Source organism: Oryx dammah, unplaced genomic scaffold, assembly GCF_014754425.2.
Source record: "Oryx dammah isolate SB20612 unplaced genomic scaffold, SCBI_Odam_1.1 HiC_scaffold_11, whole genome shotgun sequence".
In the NCBI taxonomy this organism is placed as follows: Eukaryota; Metazoa; Chordata; class Mammalia; order Artiodactyla; family Bovidae; genus Oryx; species Oryx dammah.
Genome location: NW_024070195.1, coordinates 11,952,758 through 11,975,747, shown reverse-complemented (window position 1 = coordinate 11,975,747; position 22,990 = coordinate 11,952,758). Strand labels below are relative to the sequence as shown.

Here is a 22,990-nt window from a genome sequence, read left to right as displayed (position 1 = left end):
TCAGATAGCTTGAGAAACTCCTCCGAGGCTGCAAGAAGAGGAGCTAGGATATATTAAGAGTTTTACAATAAAGGGCAGGTAGTTTGGAACATCAAAAGATCACTGTTAATTAAAGAAACTAGATGTGTCAAGGAATTTAGTACTTTTCTATGTATGGGAAGATGCAAGAGTCTGGGCTCAGGGAAATCATGCCTTTGATGTGTACCTCAGCTATCTGGGGCTGTTTCCTGTATTTTCAGATCCTGAGTTTCCTCAGGGCTCATCGTGGGGAGTGGCGGCAATCTGATGGCTGCTAGATGCCAGGTATGCTTTCCTTCCTGAATCCCTCAGGGCTCATCGACTCACACTGCAGGGCTACAGTCTGATGACTGTGACATCCTTGTTTACTGATATGGCAGGAAATATTCCATTTCTCAAGACCATTGAAAAAAAGAAAGACGATTGTAGTAATCTAGCTGAGTGATGGCCAGATGGTCTGAACTAGGTAATGACGGGGGAGAGTATAAACATGGATACAAGAGATCGTCATAGAATGTAGACTCATAGGACCTGATAACTGATTGGACGAGGGTGGTGAGGGAACAGAAGAACCAAGGTGTAATTCCAGGAAGATGAGGGCCAGGAAACTCCTCAGGGAAGTCAGGTGCTGGACCTCCTCCCCTACCAGGTCCAATTAAAGTTTTTCTTTTCTCACATGAAGAAAATTCCATACTTCATTTAATTCTGAGAATTGGGTGTTGCTTTCTTAAATTTTGTGAATGAAATGTAATTTAGCCACCATTAGGATTTTGCTTTCATCACAACACAAAGAGAAGTAAAAGAAAAAAAAACAACAACCCACACCTAAACATACAGCATATGAAGTATACAGATCATGAAAATACTTAACACAAATCCATACAATTTGTCTTAAAGGACCCTCAGAGGGTGGACACAGCCAAGGGGCAGGAACCACAAAGAAGGATTTTATTTGTTACAAACACTTTAACGGAAGCTGAAAGGTGCTCACAAATGAAAGGCATTTTCACAATGTTTGAAGCCACACTTAAAGAGAACAACAACTTTATAAAACCGAAGTTGGTCAAATTTTCCTTTTATTTGTTTTTTTTTTTGAAAGCCAGACTAGCCATTTAGTCGACTCAACTGAGCTCCAGCCCAGGCAGCTCTCACAATCATTCCTAAAGCCCAAGGCACATCCCAGGGGGTGAGGGGTCAGGCAGTCAGAGAAAACCGGAGACAGACTAAGAATGTCACACTTTGGGAAATGGATGCCTTTTCCTGAAATTCAGATTAAATGGCTTAAGTTTTATCAGAAAACGTCGTCCGCTTGATTGTAGGACATGTCTGACTCCACAACCCCGATATTTTCGTAACTGTTGTTTCTATCATCAGAGGTAGTTTCACTTTTACTCTTCTTCCTTTTCAGCAGTTTTCCTTCCTGCAGGTCAGATGGTTCAAATTCGGCACAACTCACGGTTTTGAGTCCTTTTGCAAACGGAACCTCCTCCCCAACTGGTTCAGCTGAATCTGAATGATGGGCTGGGGCCGGAAGTCGGTCACTCTGTAGCCTTTTTCTTATTTCTTCTTCTTTAATCTGAAAAGCAGGGTTAAAGGGTGAAAAAAGAGTCCAAGTAACTCTCTCCAAGTTCTCATTAATACTGCCTGTAACGAACATTCCTGGCATCTCTACTTCATTATGCAGTCATTCAACAGAGGTTGAGGAATTACTATTGAAGGAGACAGACCGCCTCCCCCCGCCCCCCACCCCGTCCCCCCGCCCCCATACCCTCCAGACACTCTCAAGGAGCTGTGGTCTAGTCCTTGCTCTTTGGGAGGCCAACAAGACACTCGCAAGTAAAGACTATCAGACCAAAGCCATGAAGGCTGGTTCCCAAAATGATGGCAGACAGAGGGTGATGGGGATCACGTGTGTGTGAATGCTGCAGGCGTTGTCTGAGGTCTGCACAGCCTCCGCTCAGCTCCCATCCTCCAATCGAGACCTCCTGCCGCCCGGGGCCCCAACTGATGTTTCTGTCTCTTTTCTTAATAGGAAGAAAATATGATACTTAATTCTCAGAAGTAGATAAAGCTGGCTTTATGGATGAAGCTGTAATTTGACCAAATTCAAGATGGTGCTTCATTTCTTCACCACACAAAGAGAACTTTAAAAAATTAAGTATACAGCATGGGAAGCATAGAGATCACTAAAAGAATTAATACAATCCATGCAATTAGTCTGAAAGCTGCCGATTAGAGAGGATGGCTCATTCAGAGCAGCGCCCCTCACGTGAGAGCTGGGCTACCTTCCTGCGCGCCTCCACTGCCTGCATCTTCTCTTCTATGTCCTTCATCGTGAAATCTTTTCCTTCCTTCTTGATCTTAAGTTTTTTCAGCCTGGCTGGTGGCTTTCTCAGTGGCTTCTCGGTCGTGCTCACCTGGAGGAAGACACTTTTTAAGATGGACAGACAAATGTATTCACTGGCAAAGAGAAAGGCAAGAGAGAGTGAATAAACATTGTTTAAGGTGTTAGTCCAAAAATCTAAACAGATTTTTGGATAGATTTTAAAAACAATGATGTGAAAACTGGTAAAAACTGAACTCACTCCTAAAGACTTAATTCCTGGTAACAACAGAACTAATTTCTAAAGAAAAAATATCTATTGGATGTCTAGGAAAAAAACAAACTATTATTTAAAAACCCAAAAAACAAACATGAAAAAATGCAGAGATGGAAGAGGGCTGATAAGAAGGAAAAAAATCCAAAGAACGCAAATAAGATGGGAAAAGGTGGCAAATGAATGCTGGACGCATTTGTAATTCAAGGTAAAAAGTTAAACCCCATGATTTTTTAATATTCCACAAGCAACCAAAGACTTTCATTTGGGATTGAGATTAGTGTTAGAACTTTTGGTTTTATGGAGGAGAGGCTTAACAATCACTGATACAGCAACTCTGCTCTGCACTGGGCTTTGATGTTGGTTCTTTCCACATGTTTTCATGACTACAGAAAAAAAAAAAAATCCACACTATTTACTATGAGGGCTTCCCAGGTGGCGCCAGTGGTAAAGAACTGCCTGCCAATGCAGGAGACATAAGAGACATGGGTTCTATCCCTGGGTCAGGAAGATCCCCTGGAGGAGGGAATGGCAACCTGCTCCAGTATTCTTGCCTGGAGAATCCGATGGAGAGAAGCCTGGTGGGCTACAGTCCATGGGCCACAAAGAATTGGACATGACTGTAGTGACTTAGCACGCATGCACTTCTCCTATGACTGGCTATCCTTTATATAGTTTAAAGCAGTGATAATGACTTTGATTATAATTCCTAGTTACTAAAAAAGGTGAAACTGTTATAAAGGGTTTGCAAAGAAAGTTTAATTTTTAAAAATAATATACCTTGGTTATGAAAAATTAAAATGATACATAAATAGTCCCCCAATCCTCTGTTTAGGGGATCCAACCAGTCCATCCTAAAGGAAATCAGTCCTGAATATTCACTGGAAGGACTGATGTTGAAGCTGAAACTCCAATACTCTGGCCACCTGATGCGAAGAACTGACTCATTGGAAAAGACCCTGATGCTGGATGGAAAAGATTGAAGGCAGGAGGAGAAGGGGACGGCAGAGGATGAGATGGTTGGATGGCATCCTCAACTCAATGGACGTGAGTTTGAGTAAACTCCAGGAGTTGGTGATGGACAGGGAGGCCTGACATGCTGAGTCCATGGGGTTGCAAAGAGTTGGACGTGACTGAGCAACTGAACTGAACCGAACTGAATCCTCTGTTAACCAGCTGGGCTTTGAATGCATTCATCAGCATAAACTATTTTAAAGAGTTTGGTGTGGGTCTTTCCAGATATTCTCTGTGCTCATATTGCCATTCCCTTCTCCAGGGGATCTTCTCAACCCAGGTGTCGAATCTGGGTCTCCTGCATTGCAGGCAGATTCTTTACCATCTGAGCCACCAGGGAAGCCCCATGCCCATGTATCTGTATACATATATTAATAGATTCACATGAATCTGCCATGTCCAACCACTCAATGAAATTATACTATATACAACCCACTCCGGTATTCTTGCCTGGAGAATTCCATGAACAGAGGAGTCTGGCAGGCTGCAATCTGTAGAACCACGAGTTGGGCACAACTAAGCAACTAACACACTAACTTGCTTTATTGCAGTAGCCTGGAACTGAATCCACAGTATCTCCAGCCTAGGTAGTACCCCTGTATATAGTTGTAGTTAATTTCTCTAAAGACTTTTAAAGACAAAGGAGCTATTGATATTCATTTTCATATCTAAAAGACTGTGTCTTCAGATTGCAAGATGGTAATTACTGAGAAGATAAATCACACAAAGAGAGACAGTTCAGCACAGCAGGAAGAGCACCAGACCCAGACTCGCACAGTCTCAGGTTGAATCCTGGCTCAGTCACGGTGTGGCTTTGCACAAACTCATAACTCTGTAGGCTTTCCCTTCCTCATCTGTAAAATAGGTTTAGTAATACACGTTTCACAGTCTTTGTTTTTATAAAAGGAAGGTATGCAATAGCCACTCAATAAACGGTGATTAGTTTTCATTCAGTGAAAGCATGGACTTTGTTCAATGATAGCACATGGAATCACAGCAAACACAATACTTGTCAAGAAGGGGACAAATGAGATTCAGAAGCTTGGGGGCCAGCAGGCAGGGGTCCTGGACTCTATCTCATCCCGGGTCTACCACTGCTACCCACTAGGTGACCTGACACAAAGCATTTCATCTCTCTGGACTCACTTTTCTCAAAATTATACTACAGACGCTGCTCTGCCATCTGCTGAGGGCGGCTAAGGTTCCTTCCAGCTTTAATATCTATGATTCTTGGAAAGCCTTTTAAAGGGAAAACATTTATTAAAGTTTTGGCTCAGTTGCAGCCTTCAGACAGTTTTATGTGCACTGCAGGAAAACTGGGAGATGTTTGTCAAAGCAAGTTCCCCTCCCCCACTCTTGTTTTATTTTTTTATGACCATTGGCTTTTAGGCTCCCCGACAGCCAAAGCTATCTGCTGAAAAGACAGATATGCTTGCTATGGGGGCTCAACTAGACAGACTGTAAAATTAGGAGAAGATAGTTTTTTTAGGGACATTCACTTAGAGAGGGCTAAGGAGAATATGATACAGTCATCTAAAATCCAATAAAGAAAGGTTCCTTCAGGCTTACACAGGATCTGAACCTTGATTTAAGTGATGAGATCAACAGTTTCCAGAGAATTTGGGCTTTCCAGCTTGGGTGGACTCTTCTTGTGGCTTTATCCAAAAATGACTCTTAAGAAACCATGTGCTTCCTACCCCTTGGTGGAGGTTAATCCTACCTGGGCAACACCTGTCCTTTCTTGAGTTTGACATTTTAAAGAAAAGCGTTCCAAGGCCTGAGAAAATCTATCTGTATTCTTTATGATTGGATTTTATGAAGTCAGGAGTTATCAACTATCATTTTGTACCATTTATCAAAAATGATAGCATTATATGATCACGTTATACCTAGAGAGCTACCCATAGAAACCATACAAAAAATCAGCTTCAAAACCTATAGAAGTTATTAGTTCAACTATTTTCTTTACGAGCAGCAGCAGAGGATGGCACGCCCAAAGATGCTGTAATAAGTTGAGGGGTCTTGTTTCTAGCCAACCTACCTTAGATACATTACTTCTGGCACCCTCAGCACTTTTCTAGTTAACTACTGACCGACAAATAAACTTACTTTGGCTATACTCCCTTAGTGAGAGTCTTGTGCATAGAGTAAGACAGATTCTCAGAAGAAATCTGTCATTCCTGCTCATTGTTAAAACCTCCAAGACAGTCATTCTGAGCATGAACTGCCATTACTTTGTCTTTATCTGGTCAACTTCCTCCCCCTTAAAAAAACTACCCATGAGGTTCAACAATGTTATAAACTTTGATACATTGTCAACAAATTCCCTAACAGTACTGAAAGTTATCAAGGATAGGAGTTGGCTTTAAATGAGAATCATCTTGGACCAGAGATAGGAGGACTCATCAGAGGATTGAGAGTCTTGTGTAGGGAAACCCAGAATGGGAGAACTGAGTTTGGGACAAAAGAATCTTAAGTGGATAATGGGTTTCCCTGGTAGCTCAGTGGTAGACAAGTTGCCTGACAATTGAGGAGACTTGGGTTTGATCCCCTGGGTCAGGAAGATCCCCTGGAGAAGGAAATGGCAACCCACTCCAGAATACTTGCCTGGGAAATTCCATGGACAGAGGAGCCTGGGGGGGTTCCTCTGGGATAGCAAAGAATCAAACATCACTTAGAGACTCAGTTCAGTCAGTTCGGTTGTTTAGTCGTATCTGACTCTTTGCAACCCCATGAACTGCAGCACGTCAGGCTTCCCTGTCCATCAACTCCTGGAGTGTGCTCAAACTCATGTCCATCGAATTGGTGATGCCATCCAACCATCTCATCCTCTGTCGTCCCCTTCTCCTCCTGCCTTCAATCTTTCCCAGCATCAGGGTCTTTTCCAGTGAGTCAGTTCTTTGCATCAGGTGGCCAAAGTATTGGAGTTTCAGCTTCAATATCAGTCCGTCTAATGAATATTCAGTACTGACTTCTTTTAGGATTGACTGGTTGACTTAGTGATTAAACAACAACAAAGTGGATAATACCTATGTGGATAAATGAGAGCCGATCCCATCTCTTTAAAGAGATCTGAACCAAGCCATACACATATTTACATTAAAACCAATTTACATTCATAATACAGTCACTGGAGTCTCATAAGAATGTTTTAAAATGTACTGGACGATTCACTTGGTCTGATAATTTAGCTGCTTAACATTGTATTTCTTACATGTAATTATAATTCTGAGTGAACGTAACATCTATTAGTATGAATATGCTTTCAGGCAGGTTATCCAGGAATGGACATAGTACTGGCTAAAAAGCAGACGATGGAAAAATTGAGAGAAAAGACAACAGGGGGTACTTCCCTGGTGGTCCAGTGGTTAAGACTCTACACTTCCAATACAGGGGCAGGGGTTCCATCCCTGGTCAGGGAACTAAGATCCCACATGCCTTATGGAGCTGCCAAACAAACAAAAAGACAATGGGGGCCCCTGGACAAAGACACAGCTGTGGACTTCTAGGAAGAGACTAGGTCATAGGGGAGTCCCCTTTTCAGCATCCTTTATTCTATTTCACTCTAAAGGATGACAGAATTAAAGATAACAACCTGGCTAAGACAGGGCAGATCTATGTCAAAAATTCCCTTATGTTTAAGTAACTATTGGTCTACTTAAGAAGTCTTATTTTTAAAGTATTCTCACATTTTACTGTTCTGTTTTTTTTTTCTCATAATATTTCATTTAAAGTTTTTTTTTTAAGCCCCCAGTGAAGAATGGTGTTTACATGTCTGAATCCAACCTATTGTAGTACCTACTGACATTAACATTGCTTTTTTTTTTTTTTTGGACTATTCCTTTTTTGTTTCCTTTGGCTTGTTGTTTCTTAGTTAAAAGTATTAACTATCTCATGATATTTTCATTCTTAATACGGTTCCCCTTTCAGTCCTGTGATATTCATTCTCATCTTTTTGCATTGGCCTTATAACTTTCCCCCAGATATTCAAGATCTCTGGTGTCTGACATACACGTTCTCATCTACACATGAATTGAAAGAGACTTTACCCGTGACCCTGAGCAATTATATCTCTTCATTTCCATATGCTTCCGAGGTACCGTCTTAGTCCTCTAGTGAACAGCTGCTCTATTTTCTGGAATATTTTAGGACTTTCTTTCAGGGTGAATGGGGGAATTTTAGTTTCAAAAGCTTTAACCCTTCCCAGCTTGATCATGAATGTGAGGGCTTGGTGTACACTTTTATTGACACTTCAGGGCAGGGTACTTTTATTGACACATTCTCAGCCTGGGCTGCTCAGGAGGACCCTGGGAGCTTTCAAAAGCACCACATTCTGGGGCCCAGCCTCTGCCACTGGTCTCAGGAGTTCTGAAAGCGTCCTGGGTGATGCGAATGTTCAGGTTAAGGACTGTGCTAGGTATTAAGATGAATTACTGTTCTGGCCTGTTGCAAGTCTGGCTTTTGTTGGACATCTTTGCGCAATTCCAAACCAGAAAAAAAAAAACAAAACAAAAACACCAGACTGTGTTATTCTTGCCTACCTCTGCAGTCCTGTCACATTTAAATCCTTCTGAGAACACTCCAACTATGCTCCACCACCATTCCATTTCTGCATAATACGAATACAAACGCAGCCTTCAGCTTTGGCTCTCTTAATGATGTTATTGATAGTCAAGCCTGTAGTTTTCATTTTTTAATAGATACGTTTCTTTCACGATGTAGCTTATATTAATTAACCTTGCTGGTGCCCTAGTGAGGTCTGAGTCTGAATTCATTCATCTCTGGCATTGGAATCACTGAAAAATATTTTAATGCTACTCCCACTGGTGTGAACATCAAGGGACAATAGCATCTCTCTTCAGAAGTCATTGCTTAGTTACTGAATGTCCACGCAATCTATCTTCCTCCAGATGGCTCTCCTGTCTTTTTTTTTTTTTTTTTGATCCACCTTTTATTTTCTGATTCCCCAGAGATTCATCTACAGCAAGAAAAAAAATCTCTCCTAGCCTTTTTCATATTAAAGACACATCATTTTTTAGTACTTTGAAGTAAGATGCTGCTGCTGCTGCTGCTGCTAAGTCACTTCAGTTATGTCCGACTCTGTGCGACCCCATAGATGGTCTCCCACCAGGCTCCCCCATCCCTGGGATTCTCCAGGCAAGAACACTGGAGTGGGTTGCCATTTCCTTCTCCAAAGGGAAGTAAGATAAGGTACTCCAAAATGCCCTGTATCCTGATAGCTGGTGTTATACAAATGTAAATTGTCATTATATTGCCATCATTTTTCTATCATATGGTCCATTTTTACCTTCCCTCACTTCTCTTATTATTGGCAGCTTGATAATATCATCCATAAGGCTTAACAATCTCCTTCCTTTCACTGAATACTTTCTGTAGCACCTATTTTTTCCTTCTTCAAAAGAAAATGCCATGTTGGCTTTTATTCATGAGTTCTCAGCAGGTCCCACACACAGAGAAGGAAATTACCTTTATTGAAACACTAACTGACTTTAGTCTTGGTGGCAAACTTGATTTCAATAATGAATCTTTTTATTCCCTATTGATTGTTTTCCCTACAACACAGGAGACTGGCCACCACTGAGGCGGCTTTGATATAATTTCAGGCCTTAATTTCCATCATTTCAGGTTCATTCTTCTCTTTCCTGTTCATTTTCCCTTAGGCCTCTTTTCTGTGTTATTTCTTCTTTTTATCTTCTTTTTTCCTCTGTCTATGCTTTAGGATTAGGGCTTCCCTGGTGGCTCAGAGGTTAAAGCATCTGCCTGGAATGAGGGAGACCTGGGTTTGATCCCTGGGTCAGGAAGATCCCTTGGAGAAAGAAATGGCGACCCACTCCAGTACTCTTGCCTGGAGAATCCCATGGAGGGAGGAGCCTGGTGGGCTATAGTCCATGGGGTCGCAAAGAGTTGGACACGACTGAGCGACTTTACTTCACTTCACTTCACTTCACTTCACTTCATGCTTTAGGATTACAGGTACTGCTGGGAGCAGTGGCTTTAAAAGAAACCCAAACAAACAAGAGAACTAAGCAAAACAACACCAAGCCTGCTATCCTCACCACAGGTTTACAAAGAACTTATTAAAAAGTGAAGAATTCAAGACTTTGACCACAACCAGTTAAAATCAGGATAAAATGAACTGCTCACACTACAGGAAAACAATGATTGATTAGTTAAGATGAATTGACAAAGACAAATAGGGTATAACAATTTTTATCATTTCATTTTATTTCCTCACGATTGACTTCTAGGTGTGTATATAAATGATAAGCATATCTGCTCTAGCTTTGGTATTTAGGCCTATTTTCTTATTGGATAAGCCAGCGTTCAGTTCTATATTCACATGCCTAATACAGAGGCAATGTTTAATAAAAATTGCTGAAAGAAGGAAGGCATTTTATTCAGTGGGTCTTAGGTTTCAAGTTTGGTAAAACCCAAGATATGTCTTATTGGATTCATTAATCATTAATGATCAGGCAATTCCTGAATCCATAGAGAAGGATGGTGTGTGGAGGGGTGAGGGAGTTAATGGGAGGAAAAAACTGGCTTAGATAAATGCTATAGTATAATCTGTATTGTGACACTAAGATGCATATTGCTGGAAAAAATAACTCGCGATCAGTCATATCCTGTTGCTATCTTTAACTCTGTAGGGCATGCTGAGTCACTCAGTCATGTCCAACTCTTTGCCACCCCATGGACTTTAGCCCACCAGATTCCTCTGTCCTTGAAATTTTCCCAGCAAGAATACTAGAGTGGATTATTTTCCAGGGGATCTTCCTGACCCAGGGATTGAACCTGAGTCTCATGAGTCTCCTGCACTGGCAGGCAGATTCTTCTGCACTCAGCCACCTGGGTAGCTCATTTATCCTATAAGTTAGTGTTAATTACAAAATTACTTGCCATGACATCGTATGATTCTCCATTTCTAAATACTTTGCTGTGGCTCTGTATTATTCCTTGAACAATTAACTCCTCCAGAATGTCTGATGACTCTTGTCGCTCTCGATTCTCCAAGGGTTGGGGTTTATGGATTAACCCATTGATCACTAGGTCTTCCAAAGGAAAAGAAAAAGAGACAGTGAAATTTAAGCACAATGATTTTATCAATCAAATGCTAATTACATGCCTTATAAATCATGCTAAGTAATTAATTCTTATACCTAAATATGTTTCTATTACAAATCTTTATAATCCTTTGAAGTTCAAATCCTTAATGTTCTTACAGAGGATACACATCAACATAATATATTACTTAGCAGGTTGGAATATTAACATAACAAAAAAGTCTTTCATGTGCTGCTATATATTACATTTTTGTTGTAACAACACATATACACTTGGGTATGATTACACAGGTTCTGTGCAATAATTATGAAGCTAAACCACAGGCACAAACGAGATAGTCTTTCAGTGACTCTCATGAGTTGCAGTTTGGTTTCTATGCTTTGTATACAAAGGATAAACAGCGTGATGTTGCCAAGAGACTTCTAGTTCTGCAACCCTGAGTTTACAATTACGCCATCTGCTAAATCTACATAAGTAAAAGCATGCCTTTTTGAAAAGAGTCTTTGAACCAAATCAGAATTGGAGTCAAGTGGTAGCTAAGTTTTTATCAGTTATTCTAAAAATGGCACAGAAACAGTTTATAGGGGAGCACTAATGAGAGGGACCGCCCCATTACACATCACCCAATTATATAAGAAAGCAAGGAAGCATCCCGTTTTCACAGCCTCATAAAATAAAGGTGCAGTGAGGGGTCCCTGGAAATGAGCTCTCAGGTGATCCAGGTGTTAAGACTCTGTGCTCCCAGTGCAGGGGGCACGGGTTCGATTCCTGGTCAGGATACTGTATGCTGCACAGCACCGCCAAAATAAATTAAATAAATAGTCTCTAGCCACTGACACTTCAAAAAAATGAAAGAAGTGAGCTCTCTTGTATTTTAAGAAGCTCTTTCCATCCAGTGGATGAAATCTTTTCATGAAAATTTCTAACATCACTGTTTAACGTGTTTTCATGAATTTGTAATGGGAAGATAGGAAAAAACCCCAGACGCACACACACACAAACCAGATGTCTCTCACTTAAGAATATTGACCTTCTTGAAATTTTAAACAAACATACTCTGTAGCTGTGAAGAGCAGGGATGCAGAGAGGAGACAGAGAGGAAACTGTGTACACACTAAGTTGCTTCAGTCATGTCTGACTCCGCGACCCCATGGACTGTAGCCTGCCAGGCTCCTCTGTCCATGGGATTTCCCAGGCAAGGATACAGGAGTGGGTGGCCACTTCCTTCTCCAGAGAATATTCCCACCCTAGGGATCAAATTCACGTCTTCTGTGTCTCCTGCCTTGGCAGGTGGACTCTTTATCACTGCGCCACCTGGGAAGCCCCAGAGGAAACTGGGATGAGAACAAATAGAAAGCTCAGGGCACTGGTTGTTATTCATCCTGTGGGGAGCTCTTCCCTGAAAACAAATTGGTACTGCATTTTGAAAACACCTGCTCTTGTGGCTCAGCCCCTCTCCCGCTGGTCTCTCTCCTGCTTCCCTGGGGTCTCCCTCCCCACACTGCTCTCAACAGTGTATACAGATGGCAGGACTGCCTGTCCAGAGGCACCCAGGTCCCCGTCCTCCTGATGATCTGTAGTCTGTTAACACGTGGATAGCGAGCATTCGTATTGCAGTCTAGGAGGGATTCTCATCAACAGAATTATCAGAGAGAAAAAATACATGTGCTGGCCCAACACTGAGGGTGAGGGGGGGCATCTCTGCCCTGCTTCCCCTACCCCTCCCTCATCCTTAGAGGTCATGCTACACCCTGTCAGAAGCACAAGACGAGGAGCAATGTGAAACTTGTGATGGACTTAGCGAATATTACATTTAATGAAATATCAGACACAGAAAGACACAGACTATACAATATCACTTATATGTGGAATCTAAAAAATAACACAAACAAATGTATATGCAAAACAGAAACAGACTCACAGATATAGAAGACACACTGCTGCTGCTGCTACTAAGTCGCTTCAGTCGTGTCCGACTCTGTGCAACCCCAGAGACGGCAGCCCACTAGGCTCCCCCGTCCCTGGGATTCTCCAGGCAAGAACACTGGAGTGGGTTGCCATTTCCTTCTCCAATGCATGGAAGTGAAAAGTGAAAGGGAAGTCGCTCAGTCGTGTCTGACTTCACGACCCCATGGACTGCAGCCCACCAGGCTCCTCCATCCATGGGATTTCCAGGCAAGAGTACTGGAGTGGGGTGCCATTACCTTCTCCGAGAAGACACACTAGTGGTTACCAAAGGCGAGAAGGAAAGGAGTAGGGGCAAGATAGAGGTAGGTGACGAAGAGACAGTCTACTATGCATAAAGTAGATAAGCAACAAAGACGTATTTTCTAGCCCAGGGAATTATAGCCATTATCTTGTAATAAGTTTTAATGGCATATATAATCTGTAAAAATACTGAATCCTTACGCTGTACTCCTAAGACTAATACCATTATTGTAAATCAATTATGCTTCAGTTTAAAAGATAAATAAAATGGGCATTAAAAAAAAAGGAGGTTTGTCACAAAAGTCCAAGTAAAGGAATGTCACTTACTATCCAATTTATTTTCCAACTCTAACTGGTTCCTAGGGAAGAAACTATGGGAATGAGGAATGAAATGAAAGCTTTCCCCTTCGAATAAAAGAGAGTACTCTTCCTTGGAGTCTGATAAGTTCAATTTGTTTTAAAGGCTGAAGAAATACAAATAACAGCTCTTAACACCAGAAGGTAGCTCAAGTAAAGTGAAAACACACCATTAAGAAAAAAAAAGGGGGGGCCCACTAACAGTTTCTAAAGAACACACTAGGTCAAAATTATATCTTTGATGTTTTTGGAAGATACTTTTACTATATATCTGCTGATAGCTTTGAATGAGGAGAGACAGGAGAAATAGTTTGATGTAGGTTTACAGATTTTTTAAATGTAGAACTTTGCCTTGGAAAGATGTTAGTATGGTGGGAGTTTTGAGGAATTTAACTAAAGCCTGGGCAACTCCTATTCCCAAGGCCTTATCCAACCACCAATAAGAGCCCTTAGTTTTTTAGTTAACTAATTAATTAGGCTGTGCCGGATCTTAGATGTGGCACGTGGGAGCTTCCACCTTAGATGCAGCATGCAGCTTAATTGCAGCACGTGGGATCTAGCTCCCTGATGAGGGATCGAACCCAGGCCCCCGGTATTGAGAGTTTGGAGTCTTAGCCACTGGACCACCAGGCAAGTCCTAAGGCTTTTAGTTTTAAGTAAAAAAGAAAGTTTTAATTATGTCATCTACAAAATTTTTAGTATCTTATTAACTCATGATGTGAGTAAGTAATGGTTAGTATTACTCACATAATGAAGGCCTAAGGCTAACTCCTAATGTCTTAGTGATGGGACCTTATCACTTGAAGCACTGCCTGGAACACAAAAAGCAGTGATGTGAGTCCCCAAACACACATATAAAATATATCCAGAGAAACAGTATTTTACAGAGATCAACACATACGGGGATCGTTACCTGAATTTAGTCTTCTGTTTCTTTCACTAGGAGATGGGAAACTTTCTGGAATAGTTCCAGGCAAGCTTCCCAACTGGGCCTGCTTGTCCAGGTCTCCCGGGCTGCCCATAACGTCCTCGGGCAGTGAAGTTTCAATCTGGGGTCTGTAATTCTCCCCAGAATGAGCCACACCGACATCAGCCTGTGAAAAGGGAATGGCTTTGTGAGAGTCAAGACTTCTTAGAAAATGGTTTCTTTTTAAAAATTTTATGGAAGTACAGTTGATATACGATTTTTTGTTTTTTAAATGTATATTTATTTATTTGTTTATTTGCACCAGGTTTTAGCTGCGGCACGTGGGATCTTAAATCTTTGTTGCAGCATGCAGGATCTTTAGTCGAAGCAGCTGAAGTCTTAGCTGTGGCGTGTGGGATCTAGTGCCCTGGCCAGGGATTGAACCCGGGCCCTCTGCATTCGGAGCGTGGAGTTTTAGCCACTGCACCACCAAGAGAAGTCCCAGAAAATGGTTTCTTGGAAAATGAAAATGTCGCAGGGTCTGGTTTATGAATACATAGTCAATTGGTGATCTGTGGGAGGCTGAATAGTACCCAGCAACCTGTCGATGTGACATTTTAAGGCAGAAGAGACTCTCTTTTTGCCATAAATTAAGGACTTTATGATAGCAGGAGTATCCTGGGAGCTCTGAATGTTATCACAGGTGTCCTTAGAAGAGGGAGGCAAAAAAAGATAAAACTACAGAGAGGGAGATAGTGATGTGACGTCAGAAGCAGGACCCAGTTGAAGATGCCACAGTGCCAGCAGCCAAGAAATGCAGCTCTAGAAGCTGGGAAAATAGAGGAAAATGTCAGTGAGAAGATGCTTGAGTTGACATGAGTTGACTTGAGTTTATGAATGAGCTTCCAGTTGTTTAGTCGCTAAGTCACATTCGAATCCTTTGTGAACCCATGGACTATAGCCCACCAGGCTCCCTTGCTCATGGGATTTCCCAGGCAAGAACACTGGAGTGGGTTGCCATTTCCTTCTCCAGGGGATTTTCCTAACCCAGGGATCAAACCCAGGTCTCCTGCATTGCAGGCAGATTCTTTACCACTGAGCCACCAGAGAAACCTGAAGTCCCAGTACAGAAAGGGAAAAGGTCATTCTAGACACAGGAAAAGTACAAAGGACGGTGGGATGTGAAACAACACGGTGTGCTCAGATACTTCAATTATTCCAGTTAAGCAGAAATAGACAGATGTAGAAAGTGGTAGCTGCTGAGGTGGGGAAGTCTTTTGTGACAAGTAGATCCATGCCATTTTGCTTTGAAGGCAACAGGAATCCTTTGTAGGCTTTTTATACAGGAAGTGAAATAAAGTGATCAGGTGTGATTTTTAGAAAAATCGCTATTGGGTTAGCGCCCACAGCAGGAGTAGAGGGAAGGAAGGGACAAAACGGGGTGAACAGTATGAGGACTGCAACTGTCCAGGTGAGACTGGATTAAACAGGAACTGGGACCCTGGTTGTGGAAGTGAGGGAAAGAGTAGGCCCCAAAATATTAGAAAGGAGGGATAACAGACCTTCTCAGAGCTTCAGTTTAAAGGCCCCTTCTGGCTCTAAATTATGACTCTAGGGACCAAGAAGAAAGCATTCCCTCTAGGAAAAGAATCAGAAGCCAGGACATTGGCATAAAACTCTTGGTTGCTGCTGTTCAGTCCCTCAGTCACGTTGGATTCCTTGCGAACCCATGGACTGCAGCACGCCAGGCTACCCTGTCCTTCATTATCTTCTGGAGTTTGCTCAGATTCGTGTCCTCAAGTCAATGATACCATCCAACCATCTCATCCTCTGTTTCCCCCTTCTCCTCATGCCCTCAATCTTTCCCAGCATCAGGATCTTTTCCAGTGAGTTGGCTCTTGGTACTTTCACAATTAAAAAAAAAGAAAAAAAAAAACAATTTAAAAGAGTTGAGTCCATCTGGCCACTTTCTGGAAGCATTCCAAAGCTCCTTCAGAGGTTAAGGAGGAACCATCATTGATAGGTTGCGGGCCCCTGTCATCCTCAGGTTCTCGTAATTCTATTAGACATTCTTGTATGTCCTGTTAGTAGGGAGACTCGCATTGCTTTTCATCCTGTTTACAGAACATGATAACTCCAGCTAAACCAACATCAGTTCATTATGTTGAGACCTAATTAGTTCTGTGGTTCAGAACTACACGAGAAAATATGATAAACCAACCAATTGAACAAACAAAGAAGTAAGCAAACAAAAACTCAACGGTCCTGAAATACAACTTAGCTCAAGGATAAAGGGTGAGAACAACTACAGGCTTTTCTCTTTGTCTCTTCATCTCTTTCTTCTCAGACTCAGGTATTGTGCATACAATCCCTGAATAGTAAGCTGACCCAGGAAAAGAGTCTTTACATATAACATATTCCATGCTATGTTATTATATAATAACAGTCATGTTTTATCAGACAGGGCCTCCTTTTCCTTTGTTATATGAAATATATATACATAGCTATAGGTATACATATCTCATATTATATTTATATTTCATGTAACAGGAAAAGGAGACCCTGTCTGATGTTTATCTTTAAGGGGCTCACAGTTCACAATGAAGGTAAAGATTATATCCAGCATTCTTGCTCCTCTTGCCAAATGAGCTATTAAAACCCAATCTACGAAGTGATAGTAAAACAGATATTTTTTACAAGTTCCTTTTTTTCACAGGTCCATAGGTTTTTGAACCTAGCAAAGCACTGAGTTACACATGGGGACTAATTTTGTCATTTAATATTTTCCAGGGGAGATCCTGAAATAGGGAACTGATTTAACAGCAACAACAGCAAAACAAACAAAATGCCCACATTGGAACTGAGAGCAAGTTTGAATGTTTTTAGTCTAACACGTGGATTTTCACAAATATCTGTCAATTACAAGTCAGAGTAGATTTAAATTCCACACAACCTCCCAATTGTTTCATCAAAAGCAGCTCATCCAGGCCTGAGCAAGAATCTTTCCCATTTATGCTTATTTAAATACAGTCTGCCTTCAAGCTCTGTCAGTGACCAAAATTCAAATTGTAGCCAATGAAACACAATCTTCCAGCATAAAAGAACATATACCAAGAGCCTTCAGTTTCTAGAGCAGAAATTTAAGGTTTTTCTCTTTTGCAAACTAACGATGTCTTTCAAATATCTTATCTATGTGCAACACATTCTGGAAGTTTTAACACCCAATTTCATAATCTAGACTTGAGAAAAGATGTAGTTCAAAGATGAGAGATATTTACAAATTAATTAGATCTATGCCTCATGGGGATATGGTGTAGACAGTTTTCCTGGTCTGTCTATGCATGCAGAGTTTATATTTTCACACCAATGAGAAGTCTAACTGTAATGGTATGGGGGTGGGGAGGTGGGTAGAAGGTTTTATTTTGTCCTTGAGATGAAGTTGTAGCAGAAGTACAGCATCAATGTATCGATTTTATTTTATGCTTCATTGTCTTGGGATAAAAATCTACCAATTTTAGACAGAAGTGAAAAGCTGTGAATTCCAAAGTAACAGCCATGCATGGGAATTATCAGCATCCCAAGAAAGGTATTATTTTTAACATAGAAAGGTATTTTGTTTGTTGGTTGGTTGGTCTGATGGCAATTATATGTTGTGTTCTAACGCTTTGTGGAAACAAATCTGATGAACAGTTTGGAAGGAAAGAGTCATCTGTCACAGTTCCCTGGAGCTGAAACCTTCGTAAATCAAATTATTGGCAGATAACTGATAAATGTATTTGTCTGTAAACATATAGGAAGAATTTTTCTCATTAAAATTTGATTCTCTGTAGTTTACTTCAAATAAACATAATAAATAGCACCCCTCCAAAAACATTATCCTGAATATTCATTAGAAAGACTGATGCTGAAGCTGAAGCTCCAATACTCTGGCCATCTGATGTGAAGAACTGACTCATTGGAAAAGACTCTGATGCTGGGAAAGATTGAAGGCAGGAGGAGAAGGGGACGACAGAGGATGAGATGGTTGGATGGCATCACCAACTTGATGGACATGAGTTTGAGCAAGCTCTGGGAGTTGGTGATGGACAGGGGAGCCTGGTATGCTGCACTCCATGGGGTCAAGGGGTCGCAAAGTCGGACATGACTGAGAGCAACTGAACTGAACTGAACCAAAAACAACTAGAAATACAATTTTTTTAAAATGCACTTTAAAAAGTTAACTCCCTTTACTGATGACAAACAAGAATTTTCCTGTCAAAGTTTAGGGGAAAACTGCAAAGGATACTCAGAAATCATCTATTCCAATTTAGTCTCTCCCCTTTTATATAAGGCAAGAAAATTTGAGTTGATCACATGGAAGAAGAGCATTTCTTCTAAGAACACTTCCCCATGCTTTCTTTATTATGTATTATTTTATTACCATGTCTTCTTGCCACTTTAAGGTACAGTGAACAGAAAGTCGGCAGGCAGATCTCAAGAAGTTAGGTTCAGAATATTTTAAAGTTGAGCTGCTAAGAAACATAAATATTTCAGGCAAGCAAACGTGTTCATCTCATTTAAAAGACACTGCGTAACTAGGGAACTCTCAAGCCCTATGCATTTATGAAGGTAAAAAAAGTACTGTTCTGATAGCCAGAGAGTATTTAGTTAATAATTATATTTTTCCCAGATTGGATTTCCAAAGTCAAATGTTTGGAGTAGGGAAAGAGAGTCAGGCCTGAGTCTATTTTCAGGTCATTTTAATATCGAATTTCCTCCTTGCTGACTGTCATTAGTTCAGTTATGCTCCTAGGAGACAAGAAGAGGCTAAGGAATCTGAGGAGCTCATGTCAGCATCAGCTTTACATGCAGTCACCCCAAAACATTCATTAATGTCTGCTCTGCACCGGACACCATAGTGAGCACTGGAGACTAAGACAAAAAAAACAGTTCTTTCCTTCAGTAGTAGCTTAGGATGGGAGGCTAGCACGGGAATAAATAAGCACAATAAATGTTTTGAAATATGATGGGAGAAGGTATGAAGTTCAGTCTGCCAGCATGGGGGGAGGGGGAGGGTTATAGAAAAGAGTGGTCTTGAGTCATCTTGAAACCTAGGGGCATATCTGCCTGTGATCCAGAAAGATGTAGAAGGTAGAGCTGAAGGAAAGAGGCTGTGGGGGGCAAAGGCACAGAGGTAGGAACAGAATGGGCTTGGGGAACCCGTGGTGAGGTTTGATTAGAACAGGGGAGCAGGGAGAGATGAAACTGGGCATCTGACCAGCAGCAGCTTGAGGGTGGCCGGTAAGGTGTGCTAAGAACTTTGTGTTTTATCTTACATAAATAATAATAATAATAGTGATTGTAATAACTAACATTAATAGTGACTGTAATAACTAATAGTTGTAATCATAGTGATTACAGTAACTAATATTAATAGTGACTGCAATAACTAATAATTGTAATAACAGTGATTGCAATAACTAATATTAAGTGCTTATCCTGTGCCAAGCTCTGGTATGAGCACTTAATGTGAACTGAATTCATTTATTCCTCCCAGCAACTCTACAAAATAACTGTCATTACTTTCTTTTTACAGAAAAGGAAGCCAGGGCACAGAGAGGTCAAATAACTGGACTCAAGTTGCACAGCTGACAAGTGGTGAATCCAGAAATCAAACCTGGGTAGTCACACACTTGACCATCGGTGGATATGCCTACCTAGTGGGTCAGAGACTTTTTTCCAGTAGAGAATGGACATAATCAGATTTTATTTTAGAATGATCCCTCTGGAGGTCATGTGGAAGATTGGAGCCACAGGGCAGGTGGAAGCTGGTTGTGAAGGAAGAACCCAGGGAGACTAGTTAGGAGTGTTGTACAAAAATCCAAGCAAGGGACAATGACTGTCTTACCCAGGATAGGTCAGGAAGAAACCCAGAACCCCTCCCAGCCTTGGGAATGCTTGGTCCAAAGGGACCCAGTATATATGACACCTGGAGATGATTGCTTTTCAGCATTCCTCCTCTCTCTCTCTATATATATATAAAATATATACATATATATATATAATATATATATATACACACATATATATTTTTTTCAGTAATAACCATGAGATGGGACAAATGATAATGGCCATAAAACAAACAGAAATAGTGAAAATTTTCTTCTACTGAAGTCTTCTATGTAATCATGCCAGTAAAAATAAATTTTAAAAGATTTTTGTACCAAAAAAGGGAAAACCAGAATGGATTAGTACTTTAAAGTCACATTAATATATTTGGGGGGAAAAGAGGAAAAAAAAAGTATTCTTAATGTTATTCCCCAACAGTGATGAATAACAAAGATGATCAAATTGCCCCCAAGAAGCCCATATATCTATGAGGGCGAAGGAGCTTAAACAAACATCTCCCATGGGATAAGGGAGTGTTACAGTGTTTGGGCAGTGGAGCTTGGATTCAGTGTGGAGGGACAGGTAGGAGTTCATCAGGAGGACCAGGAATGGGGCCCAGGGAAGATATTCCAGGAAGTGAGAATGGCATGGGGGAAAGGCATGGAGTGTGATGAAGCCTGGAAGAACGGAGCACTGCAGCTTCTTTTTCTGGCAGACGAATGCAAGGGACTGGTGAGGAGAGGGTGACATCAGAGACCGATGAGACCAAATGTAAACTTTCACACAACAAAGGCAACTTTTTCTTAGGAAGATAGGTGGCAGTGTGGAAGACAGCCTGGTTAGAGTGGTGATGAGAGAGGCAGAAAGACAAGACCCAGTGTAAGAGGCAATTGTTTCTTGAAAGCAGACAGTGGCAGTTGGGATGAAAAGCAGAAAGCAGTGTTAAAATAGGTGTGCATCTGGGCACAGGAGTCCCCCAGCGGACCACGCTTGAGTCCCAACCTTTAGTAAGTCTGGTTTGTTTTTGATGTATTTACACACAGTAGGTGTTGTAACTGATACTGAAGAATGACTTACCCACCGCCTGCTGAGAGAGTGTTTGCTCTTTAAACTGTATTTCCAAACATACCCTTTAGGAATGTGTGTGTGTTAGCCACTCAGCCGTGTCAAACTCTTTGTGACCCCATGGACTGTAGTCCACCTGTCCATGGGATTCTCCAAGCAAGAATACTGGAGTGGATTGCCATTTCCTTCTCCAGAGGATCTTCCCGACCCAGGGACTGAACCCCTGGCTCCTGCAATGCAGGCAGCCTCTTTACCAACTGAGCCATCACGGAATATAGGAAGGGCGACATGATATCTTGATTTGCGGCAGACAGTATGGGCTTATATTGGATTGTCTGGGCAAATTTATTAATAGGGTTGCCTTTCACTCTTAAGAGTATCCTGCTTTTGATGATAAGTTATATGGTAACATGATCTTGGGATAACCCCTCTAGAAGGGACCTTGGTGGGTTCCTAGTTCTCTTTGTGGAAGTCTCGCGATGGTAGTGACGATGTCAAGAATCATGGACCTCATTTTTGCCTCCACCAGCCCATTCCTCCATGCCCTACCCTGGGGAGTAAAATGCCCCATCGTGTCTCTAGAAGAATTACGGGAGAGTGGGTGGAGTCCTGAAATGAGACTCCTGACAATTCGGTACTGTCTCCGGCTGTTCCCCCAAAACAAGCTGTACAGCCTCTGGCAAGTGGTCCACCTCCCTGGGTCTTGGGATCGTCTTGTGAGAAGCAAGAGAGCTCAGCTAGACGGCTGCGGAGGTCTCCTCCGGGTCTTACTCCCATCAGGGAAGCCGATAATATAGGGCGGCTCCCAGGAAGTCTCATCCTCCCTGGAGCATCACCACCAGCCCAGTTCCTTGCAGAACGCGCCGTTGTCCCGTTAGTCCCTCCTCTGGCCCGGGAGCATGACCACCTTCGTGGGCTCTTGAAACCCAAAAGCTAGGCCTAGAGCAACACGAGTCCTGGTTGAGAAGGCAGTTAAATCCCCGCTGAAGCAAGCCGCTCCCTCCCGGTCCGCCCAATGCTCAGGCACCAGGCGGGCTGTGATCGCCCGCAGGGCCCTCTCCAGCCGCCTCCAGGCGTGGGACTCGCCAGGCCTCCCAGGCAAGACGCTGTACAGTTTGTCTGTTTTGTGTGTGTGTGCTTTTACCTTGAATCCCTCTTCCCAGCCCTTCCTGGGCGCGGGCACGCATCTCCTGTCTTCATCGGGTTGGGAAGGTCCGCAGCCCATCGTGCGCGGTGCGCGCGATTCCTGCGGCCGCGCTGGCCGTGCGCCCAGCGCCCCCCGAGCCCAGCGCCCCGACCCCGCGCCCCGCGCCTCTGCTGTCCCCAGCCTCGGGCGCTTCAGGGCTCGGCAGGAGGCGCTCGACGCCAGGGAACTGTTGCCACAATAAACCACATCACGCGGACCCGGGACCTGCGCGGCGAAGGGACCTTTGTAACCGGAAACTGCAAGATCGGAGGCGTTTAAGGCACACCTGGGATGCCCTCTCTCCAGAGAGGAGTGAGGGGGAGCTCCCGCTGCCCTGCCAAGTTCGTTTTAAAAGTATCCTAGGCGTTGGCATCCTTCGGGGACGTCTTATTTTTTCCAAGGCACCTTAGCACACGCCCCTACCCCTGCTGCTCGAGCCGAGCGCTCTAGCTGTTAGTTTTGGGGTTACAGACCCCGAGAGGAGGGTAGGAGGCGGCTGCAGGAAGGCGGCGTAGGAGTCCAGTCCGTCGAAGCCTCGGAGGACAGGTGGGAGGTGGAGGCGGCCCGGATGGCCCCAGAGCAGTGTCCCGCGGGGCGACCTCGGAGAGGACCGTGACGCAAACCGAAACTCACAGTGAAGAAAACCAGACTTTTAGGATCACAAACAGCTCAGTAGCCGCGAAA

At 42.5% G+C, this 22,990-nt stretch overlaps 1 protein-coding gene and 1 long non-coding RNA gene across 2 annotated transcripts; one reads left to right on the top strand and one right to left on the bottom strand.

The window, feature by feature from the left end:
- Nucleotides 1-951: 951 nt before the first annotated feature.
- On the bottom strand, nucleotides 952-22,363 carry STMND1 (stathmin domain containing 1). Its single transcript, XM_040249312.1, has 5 exons — nucleotides 22,265-22,363; nucleotides 14,194-14,374; nucleotides 10,551-10,702; nucleotides 2,304-2,435; nucleotides 952-1,594 (listed from the first exon to the last, which is right to left on the bottom strand). Exons 1-5 carry the CDS (start codon nucleotides 22,343-22,345, stop codon nucleotides 1,310-1,312), a joined length of 831 nt encoding a protein of 276 aa, XP_040105246.1. The 5' UTR covers nucleotides 22,346-22,363; the 3' UTR covers nucleotides 952-1,309.
- Nucleotides 977-3,007, top strand: LOC120869947. The gene is made up of 2 exons (XR_005722681.1): nucleotides 977-1,076; nucleotides 2,051-3,007. It is a non-coding gene; the product is annotated as an uncharacterized LOC120869947 (long non-coding RNA).
- Nucleotides 22,364-22,990: the final 627 nt, after the last annotated feature.

Bases quoted from the DNA above. Each gene is read 5' to 3' on its own strand.
- STMND1 (XM_040249312.1), bottom strand. From the start codon at position 22,345: ATGGGCTGCGGACCTTCCCAACCCGATGAAGACAGGAGATGCGTGCCC. The intron at 14,375-22,264 runs GTAAAAGCACAC...CCCTTTTCACAG, and splicing joins GCTGGGAAGAGGGATTCAAG to GCTGATGTCGGTGTGGCTCA. The intron at 10,703-14,193 runs GTAACGATCCCC...TTCCTTTGGAAG, and splicing joins AAACAGAAGACTAAATTCAG to ACCTAGTGATCAATGGGTTA.